Genomic DNA, 21,531 nt, shown 5'->3' on the forward strand with positions numbered 1-21,531 from the left:
CTAAAGCCTAGGTAATCCACAAAACCATATATCAAGCGCTGATTTGAGGTGCTGGCAGATTTCCGAGATATAAACGCTCACACTGAAAAGTTAACTGGTAAGAGTTAACTCCCAAACACCCTTGCCAGGGAGGGAATAGCCATGAGTATAAGAAACTTCCAGATACTGTTGTTAATCTTTTGTTTTCGAAAAAGACCAATGATATCATGGGTGATGTCTTGACTTGCTAGCAAATTGGATTTAAATGAGGCAGAGCTGGGTTGCATAAAGTTTTTGGCTTCACTCTCCCTTCCAGTGGCAAGAACCACAGTCAAGACAACTGTCAGTGGCCCAGGATACAGTGGATTACCTTGCCATCTTCAATGCTGACTATGCTCTAAGAGTACCACAGCACCTACTTCGTGTCCTTTGGAATAAATTGTTTTCATTGGCATAGTCTTCATATGCATTGGGTAGACACCGCCCTAATTCACCAAAGGGTTTGAGGGCTTGTCGGTTACCCTCGGCCTGGTTTAGCCTGACTGTCAAGACAGTTTTACCAAGGTGTGGCCATTGTGCATGCTATAGCTTCTTTGGGGTGACAGGTGAAAGTTAGGTAATGAGTAGACACCAAAGATGCCTGAGAAGCCTTGAAAAGGGCTCAGCAAACCCTCCCACCAAAGGTTCTAGTCCTCTGGGAATACCCCATACATCTCTGATACCTAATGGGGAATTAAAAGGGGAGAGAGGAAAAGACATAACTAAAACCTAAGGGGACACCTCAGATAACCTCTTAGGTAACTGAAGAATGACTGCATGAATCATAATACATGGATGGGATATTAGTGCAGTGCAAGAAATGATGAGAGATATGATTTTAGAGAATCCTGGTTGAATGAACTGATGACGACCGAACTGAGCAGAACCAAGAAAGCAATCTATATAAGGACAGCAACAGTATAAAGAAAAACAACTTTCAAAGACTTAAGACCTCAGATTAATGTGGAATTAATGGAAACCACCCCCACCTTAACTAGAGAAGAACAAACACCAGTTACTCAATCAAAAAAACCTTCAACTAAGGTCAGAAAAGGGGCAGCTAAGTGGATAGAGTGTTGAGTTTAGAGACAAGACAATTCATATTCTTAAGTAAAAATCTGGCCTCATACTTACTAGCTGTGTGACCCTGGGCGAGTCACTTTACCCTTTACTCAGTTTCCTCATCTGTAAAATGAGCTAGAGAAGGAAATGGCAAATCACTCCAGTATCTTTGCCAAGAAAACACGAAGTGGGATCACCAAGAATCTGATCTGACTGAACAACAGGGGCAAAAGGCCTTGAAGAAGTCTGTATAAGTGGAGGAAATCTTTTGTGGAGGAAAAAGTGTCCTTTTTCCAGTCAAAGCGGGGGGGGAGGGGGTAGGTTCTTTCTCTGAGGTTTCAGCTAAGATTTCATACTTACTCCTTTTTCTAGAATCCCTTCTTAACTCGATTGATAACTTATAGATGTTAGATATGTAGATATCTTATATAGTCAAATTTCCTTTCCCTAGTCAGATTTGTGTGGGGTACAGAGACCCTAACCCAAATTGACTACTTGGAGACCTCTCAAAGTGAAGGTAGAAAGATTTATTAGAATCTCACGAGAAGTGGGTGGTCCAGTCTCTGGGATAGCACCAAGAGAGAGGAGGCCTCCATACATAAGCTAAAGCTGGGTTAAATAAACAAAGGTTACAAACATTAACATAATTATTACTAATGAGGCTCTAATCTTGTTGGATATTATACATAATACATGAGGTTCATTACGCAGGTGCAGTAACAACCTTAGAATACCGGACCCCTTTTCAGTCTACCCTTGATACATTCTTATCTGGACTTGAGGGTCTCAAGGCTATTGTCTATTCTTTGATTGGTCAAATCCACCTGCTGCTGCCAGCTCCTTCCATTCTTCATTATTTTTGGTATTATCTACGAGTTTTAGTCTGGGAACCAGGGTCTGAGCTCCTTCCCAAGGTTACTGCCTGTCTCCCTCTTATCAGTAATCTTGTTCAGCAATTCTTGCAGTTTCTAAAAAAAAAAAAACCAACTCCTTTATGGCAAGCTGGGCAAAGGGGGGGGGCTGACTAGAATAGGGCAGCTATATAGAAAGATTCTTAAAGTTTCAAAATCACATAATTTCTATGTAAAAAAAAAAAATAGAAACCTAGGCCTAGGGCCTAGGGATCCTACTTACTATAACAAACAGTGTCTGAGAAACCACATTGTATCTTTCCCATACAGATTAAATTCTTGCATGACTTCATTCTAGTTTTGAAGGCCTTTTTGCACTTAGATTAGGGTCATTTCGTTGAGTGAGACATATTCTCACCAAGTTAAGGTATCAGATCTAGAATAGATCTAATAGGTTAATTTCTATCTTACACTTACAAGGTCCCCTGGACCTCTTTGACAGAGAAAGACCTTGCCAACGTCTAAGGGATGAAGGAAGTTAGTCCTCTTTCTCTTCCCATCAGTGTCCTAAATGGCATTCTCAGATCAGCTGGCAGCAGGGTCAGCATCATTGGGAGTCAAGGACAGACTGGACTTAGAACTATACGAAGAGCCCATTAAAGGTGCTACACCACACCTAAGGAAAATTTATTGAACACTCAAAAGACAGCACAAAAAGCGAGGCCGAGACCATGTCTGCGGGCGGGAGCTGCGGCCAGACGCCGAGCCGAGCCCTCCCAGCCACCCGTCGGGTGGTGCTCAGCGACGATGCACAGCTGCCGCCTGGGGATTACAGCACCACTCCGGGAGGCACGCTCTTCAGCACTACCCCCGGAAGCACTAGGATCATCTATGACCGAAAATTTTTGATGGAATGTCGTAACTCTCCTGTGGCCAAAGCACCTCCCCGGGATCTGCCCACCATTCCTGGGGTCACCAGCCCTCCCGGTGATGAACCTGCTACTGAAATGAACCCGAACCACCTACCCAACAGCCATGAAGACAAGCCAGGAAGCCATGAGGAATCACAGTTTGAGATGGACATTTAAAGGACCGGCCACCAGAATTGAGCAGTGGTCCCCAAGACCCACGGATCCCGTTCAGGGGAGGAGACACACCGGTCAAGCCTTATAGGATTTTTTTCCAGAGCTGATGCCAGGGATGGGGCTAGATGTCCCACTCCCTCCTCCCCCAGTGGAACAGCTCCCCCCTTCCCAGAGCCAACACCAGCAGATACTTCCAGTAATGCCAGGAGCTGCCCTTCCCAGGGGAATTGCTACAGAAATCGACCCCGTGCTGCACAGGGACAAAATCAGGGGCAGGAGGAGCCCTTGTGAACTTGTCTAGTTCTTCATGTCTCATCCTGAATGGATGTGTCCACCCCTTTCAAGTTTGTGCCCTGTGGCCCACACACAAGGTCACAGGAATGTCCCCTCTAGAGAGGAAATAAAAGCTGGTCGGCCAATTCTAAAAAAAAAAAAAAAGACAGCACAAAAGGATTTCTAGCAAACACTAACTTTGAGTTATCTGTACGTTACATGTCATTGGCCCTTCTTGAAGGATGAGCAGCAACCAGGCTTCATGTGTGTTCTCTAAGCTTGAGCACACTTTTGATAATATTTTTCAAAATTTATTTACTATTTTATTTTTCCCTAGTTACATGTAAAAACAATTTTTAACATTTGTTTTTAAAACTTTGAGTTTGGGGTGGCTAGGTGATACAGTGAATAGAACACCGGTCCTGGAGTCAGGAGGACCTAAATTCAGATCTGTCCTCAGACACTTAACACTTACTAACTGTGTGACCTTGGGCAAGTCATCTAATCCCAACTGCCCTGCCTTCCCCCCTCCAAAAAAAGCAAAAAAACAAAAACAAAAAACTTTGAGTTTCTAATTCTCTCCCTTTCTGCCTCCCTAACTCCTTCATTGATAAGGCAAGCAATTCAATATAGGCTATACATATATAGTCCTGCAAAACACATTTCCACATTAGTCCATGTTGTGAAAGAAAACATGGACAAAAAAACCTCAAGAAATATAAAGTAAAAAAAAATGTGCTTCAATCTGTATTAAGACACCATCAGTTCTTTCTCTGGGGGTGGACAGCATTTTTCATAAGTTCTTTGGAGTTGTCTGGAATCAGTTGTATTGCTGAGAACAGCTAAGTCATTCATAGCTGATCATTTGATAATATTGCTGTTACTTTGTACACGGTACATTTCACTTTGCATCAGTTCATGTAAGTCTTTCCAGGTTTTTCTTAGAGCATCCTGCTCATCATTTCTTATAGCACAATAATATTGAATCCACTTTCTCCTGGACTCTGTACTTGGGGAGAGTGTCACAGACTTTTATTATACCTCTTTATTAAATATCTTTTTCTAAAAGCTACTTAAGGTTGGCTGACTAAATGATTCTCAACTGTTAGTCCTTGGGAGAAGTATATTTGTAGAGGGTTGAGCCAATAGCATTAGAAAATCACACCCTGGCTTCTCAGGTTCTCTTCTAGAGTCCTGCGGGATATATATACCAGTCAAATTCTGGGAACCCAACTGGTTAGTTGGGAGAATAGGGAATTGTGATGAGAATAGCACCATTGACTACAAATATAATGGCCAATTATGTCTTGAGAGGACAGGATGATGAAACATGTTACCTACCTCCTCAGAGATAAATGAACACAAGGTGCAGAAAGAGACATGCAGTTTTTTTTTAGAGGGGGACAGGCAAGGCGATTGGGGTTAAGTGAATTGCCCAAGGTCATACAGCTAGTGTGTCAAGTTCCTGAGGTCAGATTTGAACTCAGATCCTCCACCTAGCTGTCCTGAAACTTACACTTTTTACCAGGTCTGCTATAATAGGGTCAGCAATAATGATGCCTCCTAAAAGGACATTGAAAGTTTTTTTTTTTTTAAGTAAACAGGAGAGAAGAGAAAGAAATTTAAGAGGCATAGAAAAATAGGACAGATTTGAAAGTAATATGTGCATTTTGTCATATACTTAAATTGGTTTTAACTAACTTTTTTCAAGTAACAAGCATTTATTTTCTCCCCCTCACCTCCTTCTCCCATCAACTGAAATAAAAAAATAAATAAAACCCTTGTAGCAAATATATATTCTTATATTCATCATGCAAAACAAATTCCCATGTCTCAAATGTGTTGCATTTGTTAATATTAATTGCTAATTAATAATTGCATATATTACTTTTTAAGGCAAGTAGTATGAAATGCACATTTATGGTTTTACACATAACTCCCTTTTTGAATTCTTTTGTGTATATGAAAATGCTATTTCAGGTTGAGGATTTTTTTTTTGCCTTTTAGAGGGCAATTGGGGTTAAGTAACTTGCCCAAGGTTTTACACTGATAGTTTTTTTTTTTTGTGTGGGTGTTAAGTGTCTGAGGCCAGAACCGAACTTGGGTCCTCCTGACTCCAGGGCAGCACTTTACTCACTGGCCACCTAGCCGCCCCCAGGTTGAGGATTTTTTAAAAAGAAAAAAGTAAAAAAAGACAATACTCCTCTTCATTGAAACATTTGTTCAACTGCATAGAGAACAGAAGGAGATTCAGAAGGAAATACAGATAAGCATACAGCTTGCAAAAGAACATGTTGGATTTATTATATACTTTTTAAAAAGCAAGCTTACATAATAGGGATCCATGATTTCACATGTAATCTTTTTCATTCTATTTTGCCTAGGGGAAATTTCTTTTTAGGGGATGTTGGCTAATTCAGAATTTTAAAAAATGAGAAAAAAATGTATGATTTTCCACTTTAAGTTTTCAATTTACTCTGGAATACATGTCACTTGACATCACAAAATAAATGCTTATGTGTTGGTATAGAGTAAGATTTTCCAGAATTTATATATTTTGATTTTTTTTTAATTAAAGGAGCTTGACTGGATTCTTTAAAAGGCCTATTCACTGAATTACCTCACCCAAAGTGGGAACCTGAAAAGACCTTAACCTAAAAGGGTCCAGAGTCTCCCATTGCACTCTGGGCCATCTCCAGTCCTCTGATGAATATCTGGCCACTGGACCCATATGACTCTGGAGAAGAAAGTGAGGCTGGTGACCTTGCACAGTCTTCCCTCACTCAAATCAAAGTCAACTGCAAGTCACAGTCATCATCTCCTTGATGTCACGGTCCTCTTGGAGAATGAAGGACGAACACAACGATGTATGTGCATATATGTGTATGTGTTTTTCTCATTTATCATTTTATCTGGAGGCCAGCCCTCTTGTAAATAGTTTCGAACCTAGCTGACCTCCTTATATAGCAAACACACAAGGCTAGCTGCCATTTGACATTTTTCCAAGTTATTAGGATACACTGGAGTTTGTACTTCCCTAATATAGACTTCAAGAACCTAGGTTGATGTCTATGCCCTCAGACCCCAGAGGATAACAATAATAAAGAAACAAAGAGGGGAGAACCTGAGTTCGGTTCCGGCCTCAGACACTTAACACCCACACACAAAACTAGCCGTGTAACCTTGGGCAAATTACTTAACCCCAACTGCCCTCCAAAAGGCAAAAAAGAAAAAAGAAAAAAAAGAGTTATATTTACAAAGTATCCTCAATCGACCACGTTTTAACTCCTTACCCTTCTTAGCTTTCACACACACACACCCCACCAAAGCATTGGGTAACTTCCTGACTTTGCTTATTCACCATTCTTGTTGGTAGCAAGAATATTTTGATAATTCAGGTTATTCCACCAGGATATCCCTCTTCTACCTACATGGATTGAAACTCTTTCCCAATGTGGTAAATGTTCTTTGAAAGCTACTTTGGAGTAGCCCCTAGCAGCCAAGGGAATGGTGAAGTCTTTCTATATTCAGCAAGGTGAGTCATCAGAAAACAAAGATTATCACAAGATGCAAATTCAAAGTCCTTTTGGTTGGGTGAACCAGGCAAAAGATTGCCTCACATTTCAGGAACCCAAGCTGACCTTTATTTCTCAATGACACACTTTAGTAGGAAGAACTGGTCTCTAAACAGGGTTAAATCAGAAAAAAAATCACTTGGTAATGCTATTAGTGTATGTATGTGTGTGTGTGTTTTAACTTTCCCTCTTAAAAGCTTTTTAACCTTGATTCAATCTTGTCTGACACCTAAACCAGAAAGTTAAGGAAGAACATGAAAATCCCTTTAGTTATCTGCTGGAAACCAGGCTAGTGGCAAAAGGAAAGATATTCTTTGGAAAAAACGTTTTGAAAATCATTTCCTGCCTCCAAAGACTATTTCTTTCCATTATATACTTCCCCAGGACCCAGAGGCTAGCTCGCCCTCATCTGGGGGCTCTTGGCTCATAAGCACCTGGGTTCATCTCGATAAGGGGAAAGCCAGAGCCCAGAGAAGGACATAGTCACTCTCTGACTGTAACCTCATCCCAGGTTAAAATTCCAGGGGATTCTAAAAGACAAAAACAAAACAATACTTCTCTTCCCTCCCTTCCCTCCCAGCAGAGGACCTCCCCTCATACTTTATCAAGAGAGTGGAGGCCAACCAGTATCAGCTCCTTCTTCTCCTTGATTCTGCACTTCACATCTCCTTAATACCAATCTCTCTATTCTCTCCTCCTTCACTCTAGTCTCAGAGGAGAAGGTGATCCTTCTTCCAGTCAAAGTTCATCTCTCTGCTTACTTTCCTGATTCTCTTTTAATGCTGCTGCCATTGTGCTAAAATTGGATGTATCTAGTTCGTACAGAGTTGTCTGCATGTTATTTCTCCCATTAGATTTCTATATCCTTGAGATCAGGGACTGTTTTTGTCCTTTTTTTGCTTCCCCAGCACTTAACAGTGCCTGGCGATGCACTGTTGTTGTTGAGTCATTTTTCAATTGGACCTGACTCTTCATGACCCCATTTAGGGTTTTCTTGGCAAAAATATTGTAGTGGTTAGCCATTTTCTTTCTCCAGTTCATTTTACAGATGAGAAAAACTGAGGCAAACAGAGTTAAGTGATTTGCTCAGCTAGTAAGTGTCTGAGGTCAAATTTGAACTCAGGTCTTTTGGACCCCAGGCCCAGGTGTTCTATCCACCTCATAACCTAGCTGCACCCCAGCTAATTTTACAGATAAGGAAACCGAGGCAAACAGGGTGAAGTGACTTGCCTGGGGTCACACAGCTAATAAATGTCTGAAATCAGATTTTAACTCAGGGAGATGAGTCTTCCTGACATCAGGCCCAACACTCTGTCCACTGTGCCCCTAGCTGCACTAAGAAGGTGCTTAATAATGCTTTTTGTCTTGATTTGATATGCCATTGATTTCATCTCTTTCTATGTCCTCTTCTCATCCAGCTTCTTCAATCATCCTCTTTCACTTTCTTTTTTTCTCTCTTTTTTATTTTTTAGTTTATATCATTCATTTCCACAAGATTTTGAGTTACAAATTTTCTCCCCATTTTTCCCCTACACACCACCCCTCTCACTTTCTAATATTTAATCTCTCTTTGTTGATGTCCCACATCCTTAAAAACACATACACAAACAAATAAACCTGATTTACATCCCTCAGGCCATTATCCTATGCCAGTTGTCCCTTGTATTATCAAACTCCTAGAAGAAGCCATCTTCACTCATTGCCCCTACTTCCTTACCTGCCACTTGCTTCTAAACCCAACACTTGACTGAAACTTTTCTCCAGGGTTATCAATAACTTTTTAAAAAATACTTTGGTAAGGGTGGCTAGGTGGCACAGTGAATAGAGCACCAACCCTGGAGTCAGGAGGACCTGAGTTCAAATCTGACCTCAGACACAACACAAAAACTAGCCATGTGACCTTGGGCAAATCACTTAACCCTGATTGCCCTCCAAAAAGAAAAAAAAGAATAAAATAAGAAATATATACTTTGTTGATATTTTTAGTCTAAATTTCCCCTATTAACCAATAATCTTTTAGTAATTAAATCCAAAGTCCTTTCCTCCATCCTTATCATTCTTGACCAATCTACATTTGATATTGATATTGTTGACTACCCCTTCTTCCCAGATACTTTCCCCTTAGTGTGTTATCATGACATTTAACTTTCTTGGTTCATCTTCTACCCATCTGACTATTCTTTCTCAGCTTCCTTTGCTGGATCATCATCAATATCCCACCTTCTTTTCGTGGGTATATCTGTCTCATTTCCTCTTCTCTTATTCTATTTTCTCTCATTGGACTCATCAGTTCCTATGGGTTCAATTATTATCTTTATGCAAATGACTCCCAAAGAGATATATTCTGCCCTTTTCTCCCTCCTGAGTTCCAGACTTGCATAGTCCAGCTGCCTGCTGGACTTCTCTGCCTTAGTGTCCCATAGACATCTTGAATTCAACATATCTAAACTAGGAGCTCTTTCTCTTTTCCCCAAACTCACCCTTCTTCCTTAAATTCCCAGCCTTCCAATCATCCAGATTCACAGCCTTGGCATCATGATATCATACAGCCTCTAGAATAAAGTACAAATGCCTGTTTGGCACTTAAAGCTCTCTATGATCTAGCTCCATCCTGTTTTCTTAAACAGATTTAGTATTCTCATCATATATCCTACAGTTTGGCCAAACTGGTCTACTTGCTGCTCCTCACACAGGACATTTCACATGTGACCCCTGGACCTTTCTATACATTACTCTCCCCTCTCCCCCCAGTTTGGAATGCTCTTCTTCCTCTTTGTTCAAAATCCCTAGCTCCCTTTGAGGCTCAATGAAAATGCCACTTCCTGCAGGTGACTTTTTCTGATTTCCTCAAGTTAGTACTGTCCACATCCCCATAAGTGACTCCACATTTACTCCTTGCATATAACACTGTTACACAGAACATTAGCTCCACAAAATGGGACCTTTTTATTGTGTGAATCAAAGGTTGGTTTCCTACAAAAACTGTAGCGTCACTGTATTAATTTTCCCCTATAGGGGTACAACATATGAATTGACTACCAGATGTAGATCCCTAATAAATGCTTGTTGAATTGAAGGTATTGCTAAGAACATCTGTCTGTTTCTTCCTCTTCCACCTTCAGATTTGATACTAAGGCACCCTAAAGCTTTGATACTAAAACTCCTAAAGGGCAGGGAATATTTTTTTACATTTTTTTTGGTATCCCCAGCACTTAAGCACAATGCCTAGCACATAGTAGGAGCTTTAAAGAATGCTTTAAAAAAAAGCCAAGTCTTCTTGACTTGGCTTGATTCTCTCTTACCTCCTCCACCAGACTAAATATCCCACTTGCCGATTTGGATTCTCATATAGAATTAACTGGAAGTTTAAAGGGCAAAACTCCCTCGCTTCCATCTCCTTTCAGCCTGAGGCACCCAGATGGTGCAACAGAGAAAGCTCACTGGGCCTGAAGTCAGGAAGACTTTAGTTCAAACCCAGCCTCAGACACTTAAAAGTTGTGTGAGCTTGGGCAAGTTACCTCATTTATTTCAGTTTCTCCATCTGTAAAATGGGGGTAATAGCACTTTTTCTCACAACATTGTTATGAAGATCAAATGAGATATTTGTAAAGCATATAGCACATTGTAGGCACTGAATAAATTCTTGTTTTTTTCCTTCCTTCTAAACCTAGCACCATCCATTTTTCCAGTTATCCCAAGCTGGATACCACCAATTTGCCACCACTGTGCCTGACTTTTTGGGTCACTCTCATTCACCTTTTCTTCCTGACCTAGGCATGAATAAATACTTTTCTCCTTAAGTTCAATTGACACAAGGATAGGATTTTTCAAAGGGAAATTTTACTGAAAAGCTAAAAGGAAAAAAAATGCTCATAGAATCCGAGTTTACAGCATTATTCCACTGTAGTTATAAATAGCCTCCACCTTACATATACTGGATATTCAATTCCTAGTTCCTTTTCTTGGCATCAGTGTCTGGGATGAATTGAATTAAGGTAAAAAGGGGATTTGACCAGTTCACACTTTGTCCCAAGGAGGCAGTTTTGACAGTGGCAATGGACACTCTGCTTGGGACTGCAAAAAAAAAAATGCACAGACTAGGTAAAGCAGTAAAGGGGACAGTCAGAGAACAACTGTCCAAAGCCAGAGTTACCAGAAAGAGCAGGTGGGGCTGAGGCCAATAAGAACTAAAGACAAGTGCTAGAGAGCTATGCAGTCATGCACTGATCCCTCCTTTCCTGGGGTTTTCCCTCACAGAGAGCTGAGGTCAGCTCCTTAATTAAGATCTAAGGAGGCCACCCCATTAAGTATTAAACTAAGGGGTAAAGCATAAACTAAGCAATTTTTTTTCTCCTTTATTTTCCTCAGTCTATAAGAAAGAAGGGAAATATTTTACTTGGGGGAGTGGGGAGAGATGTAGGGAAGTCACCAGAGTAAGAAACATTAAAGCAAGTGCAACAGCAGAACCCAAGGAGAACAGGTAAAGGGAATGGGAATAGTGATTGGCTGGGTGGGAGCTACTAGCAAGGATTCATTCATTACCTGTAGAGTAGATGGGAAAGAAAGGCAAGTCTAAACAAAGGTTCCTTTCCCCTGAGCTAAGGCGAAGAACAGGAAAGGGGAAGGATGTAAGAAATGTTTATTTTCAGAGTCAGCAACTCAGGAATTTTAATAATAGGTTGGAGGAAGTGCCATGATGCAAAAAACGCTAATCCAAGAGGGTCCTGGATGGGTAACTTCAGAACAGGGAGATACCCTTAGACATATCTGTTAGGGCAGCTCCTCTCCACTCTAAATAGTCCATAATCGTTCTTTCCTTGAGGCCCATCCCATCAGATAAGGAGGACTGTTAGCCCTTCAAAGGGAATGCCAAGTCTGGTACTTCTTGGCTCTACCTAGAACACAGAGGTGGGAAGGTTCAGCTAGTGGAGGTAGAATACCTTCCAGAGGCTAGGCTCAGAGCTATGGGCTGGAGAGTCCAAAGGCGGGACTGGGGGGAAGGGAGGCGGGGGCGAGGGGGCGGTCCGAGAGAGCTGTTGGGGCGGGAGGGGGCTGAACCCATGGGCCGAAGCCCAATGGGGCGGTGCTGCTAAGCTTCGGCGCTCTGCTCGCTCCTGGGCTGCAGCAGTGCAGGAGGAGCCCTTGGGAAGAGATGGACGTGAGCGGTCCCTTCAGCTGCCCCATCTGCCTAGAGCCACTTCGGGAGCCCGTGACGCTGCCCTGCGGTCACAACTTCTGCCTCTCCTGCCTGGAAGCTCTCTGGCCTCACCGCGGGCCCGGGGGACCCGGGGGATCCGGCGCCACCGCCCGCTGTCCGCTGTGCCAGGAGCCCTTCCCCGACGGGCTGCAGCTGCGCAAGAATCACACGCTATGCGAGCTGCTGCAGCTGCGCCAGTCTGGTCCCAGCCAGACCCCAGCCCTTGCCCCGACCCCAAATCTAGGTCCGGTCCCAGAGCCCTCGGCGCCTTGTGCCCCAGAGCCGTGGCCGGAGGGCGAGGAGCCAGTGCGCTGTGACGCGTGCCCCGAGGGCGCGGCCCTTCCTGCGGCTCGCTCCTGCCTCTCATGTCTGGCCTCGTTCTGTACTGCCCACCTGAGGCCCCACGAGCGCAGCCCAGCCTTGCGCGGCCACCGCCTGGTACCTCCCTTGCGCCGGCTCGAGGAAAGCCTGTGTGCCAGACACCTGCGGCCCCTGGAGCGCTACTGTCGAACTGATCGAGTTTGCGTCTGCGATGCCTGTGCGGCCCAGGAACATCAAAGCCACGAGCTTCTTTCCCTGGAGCAAGAACGGGCTCTCCAAGAGGTAGAGGTCTAGGGGGCTTAACTCTCTGGGAGGGAGTAGGCTGAGAGCGCTGAGTGGGGAAAGTGAAGTTCCAGAGGGGAGATTAGCGCTTTTTGGCCGGATGGCACAGGAAAAGCTCCTAACGGAAGTTTGGCAGAACTCTGAGATAAGTTGGGGGAGAAAGAGATCCAGGAGTAGGAGAGGGCTGGGCTGAACCCCTGGATCCCTAATGAAACCTGATGAGAAAGGCTGGAAGGGAGCCTTGGTCTTCTCCCTCCACACCTTTGAGTCACCCCAGCTCCCACAGACTGGTCTGGAGCACCGTTACACAGCCTAGGTTCCCAATGCCCTTCCTGTCCCAAAACCTGGAGCCTGAGTTGATCAGGCTTTCTCCTGCTCTTCAGGGTCAGCGGTCTTAGAGGAATGGGCTGTGGCTAGCTGGCAATGCTAAGCTAACAGATCCTTACTGTCCAGCTGTCCTTGGGGTTCTTGGCGGGAGCATGTGTACAACCCCGCCCATTCTCTTCTTCCCTCTCACAGCGCCTCTCTCCACTCTCCTCTCCTCCCACCCTCTCCAATCCCGACCGTTTCCTTTGGCTTCAGTCCCAGTCTTGGCGCCTCTGGCCTCAGGATTTTCCGTCTCCTCCCTGGAGCGCCCACCACCTCCAGCCTGGAGGGTGTGACTCATGCTACCCAAGGGTTTTGCCTAGAATTCCCTGTTTGTAGAACTGGTTGGGGATACCAACCCCGTAGAATGGCAAATTTTCCCCTCGAGACTATTTGCCGGGTGCTGCCCCCACCCGTCCTTCCCTTCCTCCCCTCAAATAGTTTAAATGAGACTGGGTCTCTTGCCTCATACTAGCTCCCTTACTTACCACTGACTGGTCAGCAGCCAACAGTCTGAGGGGTAATTGACAGACTTAGCAACTGAATGCTTTTTGCTGCTGCTCTGGGCTGAGCCTGGATATAGAGAATTAGTTGGGAGACACCTCAGAGGTCATTTAGTCCAACGAGTAATTAAAATGTGTTTGCCTTGACAACTTTCCCATAGATATCTAGTGTGGCTCGATAGGAAATAGAAATTCACCATTCTCCTCTAGTCTCACTAACACAAAGCAACCCTTTCCTCTTCTGGATAACTCTATTAGAAAGTTGTTTTTGTTTTTGAATGATGACCCTAAATCCACCTCCCACTATTAATTTACATTTTATACTTGTAAAACAAGTCTAATTCCCTGTGTCCACATGACATTCCTTCAAATAAAGGAAATATTTGAGGGTTCTCCAGTTTTCTCTTCTCCAGACTAAACATCCTCTATTCCTTCATCGGGTCCTCATACAGTATGGTTTCCACCCTCCTACTTGTTCTTCTCTAGCTGTAATAAATGAATACTTCCTTCTATAATTACCCCCCACCCCCAGCTATCCACTGACATCTTCAGCCCTGGACCCGTGGAAGACCAAGTCTGTGTTAGCTCAATGGGCTCAGAGATGAATGCTTTCTCCCTCAGGCTGAGAGCCCCGAGGTCCTGAGTGCTGCAGAGGACCGCTTAGATGAGCTGGGTGCTAGTATTGCACAGTCTAGACGTACAGTGGCCCTCATAAAGGTAAGATTCCCTTGAGACATTCGAATTCTGGAGAGAAGGAGGTGAGGTGTTGACAATATCCAGGGTGGGATTCACCAAGCAAACTAGGCAGATTTCTGTGATGCCAAGGCACCACCTAGGCAACTCTCTTTCCCTCTTCCCAAGTACAAATAGCATAGATTTTCCCCAGGTACATGCCCTCCCACTTAGATCTGATCCAAGGCAGAGTTACACAATTGGAGCCTTTCTATGTCGGTTGCTTAACTGTTTTATTCTATGTAGAATTATGGGTTCAAGTCTATGCATACTAGGAAGGCAAAAAATAATTTTAAAGTCACAGATTGGAAGAGATTTTAGAAATTATCTATTCCAATCCCCTACTAGAAATATGTTTTCCTTCTGTCCAAGCCTATTGAGTGGCAATCTAGGACATTTCATTATCTTCTGTGGTGATAATACTTCACAGTAGAACTCATTGTATTGTGGGGACAGCTCTAATTTTTTTTTTTATGCAATCGGGGTTAAGTGACTTGCCCAGGGTTACACAGCTAGTGTCTGAGGCTATGTCTGAAGTCAGTTCCATCCTGACTCCAGGGCTGGGGCTCTATCCACTGTGCCACCTAGCTGCTCTGGGACAGCTGTAGTTTAAAGAAGGGGAAGCCAAAGATTAACTTTCCTCTTCTTCCTTCCCTTCCCCACACCACCCACCTATGTAGAGTGCTGCACTGACTGAGCGGGAGAAGGTAAGCCAATTGTTCACAGAGGCAATAAGTGCCCTTCAGAGCTTCCAATCTGAAGTAATGGGCTTCATTGCTGAAGGGGAAGCTGCCATGCTAAATCGGGCCCAGGGGGATCTTCGGCAGCAAGAAGAGCAAAGAGCCCGGTTGAGCTCTGCCCGACAGAAACTGAGTCAGGGCTCTGAAATCGACTCCATTAGTTTTCTCCAGGTGAGGAGGGGCAGGGCAGGGATGGAGTTTCTGGGAAAAGGAAATAGGGCTTGGAGGGAGTGGTATCCTAAGTATAGTAAACTGTGGAGTAATTATGACTTACTGTTACCATTCTGGGTAGAAAGGGTACAAGACCAAGGAAGAACTCTGGGCTACCTGAATAGCAAAATCAGGAATAAGCAAGCTCTAAAACTAAATGCCCTTGGAAAGTGTCCCCAGTGACCTGGCATTCTGGCCTACACCCAGTTTCTTGGTAAAGACTGATCCATCTTAGTTGTGGGAGGATTGGGCAAGGGAGGGGTTGTGGTAAGCAGTGTCTTAACCACTGTAACTGGCATTCTACCCTGGTATAGGAGCTTCTGGCTCTGAAGTTGGCACTGGAGGAAGGAGGTGGCTCTGGGTCAGGCCCCCCAAAAGAACTGAGTTTTACCAAGTCATCCCAAGCCGTGAAAGCTATTAGAGACCTCCTGACTTTGGCCTTTGCTAACCAGTGGGAGTTTCTACAGGGGATGGGCAGGGATACAGACACTTCACAGAAGCTGGGTCTGGAAGGTGAGTGCCTTTCCCCCAAGGTGCCCCAGGTGACTCACCTCCTCTCTTCCCCTCCTCTCCCTCCCCTCCAGTCCTTGGTGCCCACCTAGGAGCTGAGGATGGAAACTCTTCCTGGTACAGAGTGGAGCTGGAGCCATGGCTTATACTTGGAACTTTATCCCTGGCTAAGGATAGAATGGGACTTGGCCCCCAAGGGAGAGGCTGGATGGGTAGCAACAGGGAGTACTTAAAGAAAAGTTAACCCCTTAGAACTCTTCTTCAATAGAAAGAAAGGATTGTCCTAGCCCAAGGGCAGGGAACTTGCAGTCTCAAGGCCACATGTGGCCCTCTAGGTCCTCAAGTGTGGCCCTTTGAACGAATCCAAACAAATTTGTTCTGTGAAGTTTGGATTTGATCAAAGAGCTGCACTTGAGGACCTAGAGGGCTACATGTGGCCTTGGGGCCACAGCTTCCCCACCCCTGTTCTAGCCTGTTTTGCCTCAAAGACAGTCTGAGTCTTTTATCTAAGAAGTAAGTGGGAAGAAGGGTAGCTGGAAGCAATAGATTTAAAACATAGAAGCTGGGATTTCATTTGCAAATGGGACAGGATGTCTTAACCTCCCCTCCCCCCCCACCCTAATCCCCCCCACTAGCCCTCATCTTTGTAATTGATTTAGCCACTCAAGGCATTGGGCTCCAGCAGGGGGAGCATGGTTTCAGATACAGCCTTGACAAGGCCACTTCATCTGCTAATGGCTGATGGTTATAGGACTATAGGATATATTATAGATCATGTGATAATATCATCATCTCATACTTTATATAACACTTTAAGTTTTGCAAAGTGTTTTATATATGTTATCCCATCTGATCCACACAACAATCCTGTGCAGGAAAGAGGAAAGCCTGAAGCTGAGAGAGGTTAAGTGACTTGCCCAGGGAAACACAACCAGGAAGGATTTGAACTGGGTTCTTCCTGACTCCAAGTCTAGCACTCTACCTACTATGCTACCTAGCTGCCTTTAGTTCAACCCTTTCGTATAACAGATGAATAAACTGAGGTCCTGAGAAGTGAAAGTGATTGGTATTGTGCAGCAGGCAGGATTTCAACTCACGTGCTCTCACTCCAAATCCAATATTCTTTATGTTCTCTTTTTCTTGTAGCAACACACACTCCTCCCTCTCTCTCTCTCTCTCCTTCCCTTCCTTCTTTTCTGCTTCCATCTTCAGAGATTCCCAAAGTGGGTGATTTTACCCCCTGGGGTATGTTGGCATGAGGGGGGGTGGTAGTAGCTTCGGGTACAATTGGGGGGCATTGAATGAAAAAAAAGAGGGCAGTAGAAGCATAAGGAAAGAAGAAAAGAAGAAAATTTTGAAAAACCATTTGTACATATTCCATCTGTTGTATAATAAAGTCATAGTGATTACATTATTTTCCAAATAAAGACACAAAATGTAAATTATAACCAATCAGTGGTCAAGTCCACCAACAGGTCTTAACAAGCAAGTGTTGGCAGGTGAGTATGTTGGCACTGTCAAGAAGTCCTGCATGCATTAGCAGGAATACGTGCGTGTGGTGACTTGTTTACAGTACGGTACTATTGGTTACATGATGCAATATTGCATCATCAAAATTTCAGTGCAGGAACCCCCCCCCCAAATTTATAATAAATTATTAAATTTAAGATGTATCATTTTAAAATATTTTATTTTTTTAAATGATGCAAATTAAAAAAAAAAAACTTAAAGGGCTAAAGAAAGTAGATTTCCAGGGGGCACTGAGTAATTTTTTTTAAAGGGAGTGGTAGGCCAAATAAGTTTGGTAACCTCTGCTCTAAATATTAAATAGATACCTCAAGAAGATGCTCAGGAAGGGAAGGGTCTACCCAACCCTGTCTAGGAAGAGTATTTCATTAAAAATCCTGTTCTTTACACTTGGCTGTGTGTCAATCAGACAGAACAGTCAACCAGCAGATAAGTCAGCTGACTGTCAATCATTTGCCAGTGGTTAGTGAGCATGAAACATAACCATTCTGGATTTTGGTTCCTTTGTTGGTTAGTCAGTGTTGACCAAAATAAAATAGTATTTTAGGGACTGTCTGCACAAACCACTTCCTCACCATCTTCTGCATTGTCTTAGACCAAACCTTTTACTTTCCTTTTCGTTCTGCTGATGCAGAATCTCAAGATCCTGACAGCACCAATGGTCTGGAGTGTGAGGAGTCAAGAGACTACTTTCTTAAATGTGAGTGTTTGCCTGGTCCCAGGCCCCTGGGGTATTCATTACTTTATGGGTCTTCCATGCTCCCTTGGGGCTGGTCCCAGAAGCACCCCTTGATAGAAACCTGTGGAATCACTTAGACAGTATTAAGACTAGCTCTGGGATCCTGGACCAGACTGACAAGATTCCCAAGCCCTACTCTTGCTACTGATTCAGAGGGTTTCTTGTCTCAAGTAGATCCCTGCCCACTATAAGGTGTTGAGAGAGTTAGGTGGAGATAACCTGTATTCCTCATGTGTTTGGAGGGTATGGGTGGAAATGGGGGCTTGAATCCTTGCTATATTGGAAGAGGAAAACCTGATTCTGGCTCTGTGCTTTCTCCCTCCCTTGTTCTCTGTCTGTCTTTTCCCTGGGGGCCAGTTGCCTTCATTGTAGACCTGGACAGTGACACAGCAGACAAGTTCCTGCAGCTGTTTGGGACAAAGGGCGTGAAGAGGGTGCTGTGCCCCATCAGCTACCCTGAATCTCCCATGCGCTTCACCCACTGTGAGCAGGTGCTGGGAGAGGGCAGCCTGGACCGAGGCACGTACTACTGGGAGGTGGAGATCATCGAGGGATGGGTCAGCGTGGGTGTCATGGCCGAGGACTTCTCTCCCCGAGAGCCCTACGATCGAGGCCGGCTAGGCCGAAACGCCTACTCTTGCTGCCTGCAGTGGAATGGCCGAAACTTTTCTGTCTGGTTTTACGGGCTGGAGACATCCCTTCCTCACCCCTTCTGCCCCACTGTGGGGGTCTGCCTGGAATATGCTGACCGGGCCCTGGCTTTCTATGCTGTGAAGGATGGGAAAGTGAGCCTTTTGCATAGGCTGCGGGCCTCTAAGCCCCGCCGAGGTGGGTCCCCTCCTTCCCCCTCATCCTCCTTCCAAAGCAGGCTGGACAGTCACTTCCCCAACCTGTTTACCCACAGGCTCAAGCCAGCTTTCTTTCTGGAGAGTGTGGATGCACACCTACAGATTGGGCCCCTTAAGAAGTCATGCATTTCTGTACTAAAGAGGAGGTGATACTGGGAAGGAGGGACTCCCCTCCTTCTCCTTTCATTCCCAAGAGGATGCTCTGAACACTCCCTAGTAATACCCCAGGGAAAATTGCCAGGTTATATTTAATACAATCTATACCCATCCTTGTCCCTGAAGGCAGGTTCTGAGACAGCCGCTGTCCTCATCCTCCCTCTCTCCCTCACCACCTCCACTGACAGTCTCCCTTGGGACGTTAGGTGGCTAGCATCATGCACCTGTGTGACTATTAGACATGGTTCCTGCCAGGCCAAGCCAGGACCAGGAAGAGATTAGCCAGCCTGCCGAGCCTTATCTAACTTCAAAGTGACCTTGTCTACCCCCATCCCTTATCACTGTGGGAGTCTTCAGCCTAAGCCAGAAATGACCCTGAGAGTCCAAACCTTCTTTGTCAAATTCCTTTCCGCTTTTCCCCTTCCCTCCCTACTATGTTCCTGGCTCCCACAAGCTCTTGTCTCTGTTGCTGTTACTATCTGCCTTCCACTTTGGAATTTTGATCAGCACAACCACACTGTGCTTGGGAGGAAGGAAGAGGGAGGGGATAGAGCTGAGCTCTGTCTGGTGAGCCTGCCCTTAGAGCAGGAAAGAGATACAGCCCTAAAAGGTCCCTTCAGCAACACAAGGGGCCTGGAAAAGAGAGGGGAAATTTCTCTGCCATCCCTCCCACCTGTCTCTGTTCTCTCCAGCTGTAATTCTGGGCAGGGGCAGCCAGAGGTAACCTCCTTACCTCCCTTGCCCTGGGTTCTGACCACAGCAATCCATTTTGGGCACTCAGAGTATTTGTTTTGAAAAGGTTGGGTTCCCACCAGCTATTCTGATCTCTGTTGCTGTAGCATAATTCCAAACCTTTCTTTCTCTTGGCCTTGCCCAAAATCAAACACAGACACCATTCTCAAGAGCTGGAATGGGCCTTTGGAGACTGGGCTGTCCTGGGATTGAGCAAGAAGTCCATCCTACAATGACAAATGTGCCCCAAGGGCTGGGATAGACTGCTGCTCAGACTGGCGCATGTGCACGCGCACACACACACACACACACACACACACACACAAAACTTCTCAAGGGAAATGCCTAAGACAACCTGTGTATCAATCTATCTGCAATAAAGGGAAGTACACAGTCATGGTGGTTGTCTTTACCTCTAATACCCTGGTGTGCAGAGAGCCCTGGATTCACCAACAGAAGTAACTGGGATTTCTGCACATTTGGAGCACTATTCACTTTTTTTTTTTTTAAGAATGTGTTATTTGGATCCAAGGAGGTGAAAGTGGCCAGAATTCCTAACTCCATTTCCCAAACTTTCCCTATAACACAGGGATGTCTGGTTGCAGTTTTGAGCAATACCAAGCAGGAGCAAGAGAGAAAGGGAGCCACTGGGACCCTTTAGCTGAGCCAACAGCTGAGATCAGGCAGGACAATAGCAGTTATGCAGAGCAGAGGCACACAGCAAGGCCATACAAGTCCTAGTGCTTCCCTGCTAAAAATAGCTCCCCTTAACAGCATTCCCAGCCATTCATTTCTTGCCTAAGTCACCGGATGTTGTCTTTTTGGGTGGTGGCCCCATTTCTTCTTGCTGCAGTGGTTCTGAACATGGTTCCCTTGGCAACCCCATGTTCTTACTCTAACAATGAAAACTGCTGTTGCACCAAAGGCCTGGGGCACCGTTCCCACTCCTTTCCACTGAGTGTCCTATATTCTCTGGATCCACACTGAGCAGTCCTGGAGACTGAGAAGGGGTTGGCCTTTAACAGGAGACCTTAGACTCCCTTTTCTCTCACTGCTCAGCTCACTATATTCCCACCCCAGTACCCTGGGTGGAGAGTTAAAGGTACTCAATTACAATGTAAATCAGGTATGGGACAGATATTTTTTACCCTATACTCAAAAGAAATACTTAACACAAAAGGCTCTCATGAGTGCACATTGTCAAAAACTTACACTGACTAAACAAGTATCAATAATAACTGCTATTCTACTCTTCTGGGAGGCTGAGCTAAAACCACATAAGAACCTAAAGCTGTTTGTGGGACTGTTGTTGAATAGATATTGCTGTGTTTCACCTTGAGGCTCCATACTGTCCTCTCAGAGTCCCTGTCTGCCAAGCACCACGTTAGGGCTTGGGCTTCTCTTCATGTTCTCCAATGCAGAAACTTTCTCTGCTGCTAATTAGCCCTCCCCAGTGGATCCCAGGATCTCTAGATCTCTTGAACCTATTAGGTTTCCTCCAGACCTGAACACACCCATCCCCAAATCAGTGTTCAGTCAACTAGGATCAGACAAAGGAACCCAGAAACAGTAAACCGACATTCACTCTCAAGTTTGCCTAGACAAGGCGCATGCTTTAATAGCTACATTCCCTGACGTTCCTCATTTCTGCTGGGATGGAGGGAAAATGCCTCCCTCTCTGGAAGAGCTCCCTGCCACATGGAAAAAGTCCAGGGAGGAGAGCTGGGGTGGAGGAGTCACCCCTCTTAAAGGTCCATTGACTCATCACCTCTTCCCGCTAATAAGAGGACAGTGTCCTTCAGTT

General features: G+C 44.8%; 1 protein-coding gene and 1 pseudogene across 2 annotated transcripts; both read left to right on the forward strand.

The window, feature by feature from the left end:
- Window positions 1-2,609: 2,609 nt before the first annotated feature.
- Window positions 2,610-5,137, forward strand: LOC138152500 (eukaryotic translation initiation factor 4E-binding protein 1 pseudogene; annotated as a pseudogene).
- Window positions 5,138-11,942: 6,805 nt separating this feature from the next.
- On the forward strand, window positions 11,943-20,124 carry TRIM47 (tripartite motif containing 47). 2 transcript variants are annotated; one of them, XM_069076366.1, is made up of 7 exons: window positions 11,943-12,664; window positions 14,155-14,250; window positions 14,946-15,176; window positions 15,530-15,728; window positions 17,887-17,952; window positions 18,349-18,819; window positions 19,000-20,124. In XM_069076366.1, exons 1-7 carry the CDS (start codon window positions 12,017-12,019, stop codon window positions 19,089-19,091), a joined length of 1,803 nt encoding a protein of 600 aa, XP_068932467.1. In that variant the 5' UTR covers window positions 11,943-12,016; the 3' UTR covers window positions 19,092-20,124. The 2 variants fall into 2 exon arrangements, with proteins under 2 accessions (XP_068932467.1, XP_068932466.1); XM_069076365.1 differs by having other exon boundaries at window positions 11,944-12,664; window positions 18,349-20,124.
- The last annotated feature ends 1,407 nt before the right edge of the window (window positions 20,125-21,531 follow it).

This window comes from Petaurus breviceps, unplaced genomic scaffold (genome assembly GCF_028583685.1).
Source record: "Petaurus breviceps papuanus isolate PSGF00001 unplaced genomic scaffold, PetGlider_PUasm1.0 90925, whole genome shotgun sequence".
NCBI lineage: Eukaryota > Metazoa > Chordata > Mammalia > Diprotodontia > Petauridae > Petaurus > Petaurus breviceps.

Bases quoted from the DNA above. Each gene is read 5' to 3' on its own strand.
- TRIM47 (XM_069076365.1), top strand. From the start codon at position 12,017: ATGGACGTGAGCGGTCCCTTCAGCTGCCCCATCTGCCTAGAGCCACTT. The intron at 12,665-14,154 runs GTAGAGGTCTAG...TTTCTCCCTCAG, and splicing joins AAGAACGGGCTCTCCAAGAG to GCTGAGAGCCCCGAGGTCCT. The intron at 14,251-14,945 runs GTAAGATTCCCT...CCACCTATGTAG, and splicing joins GTACAGTGGCCCTCATAAAG to AGTGCTGCACTGACTGAGCG.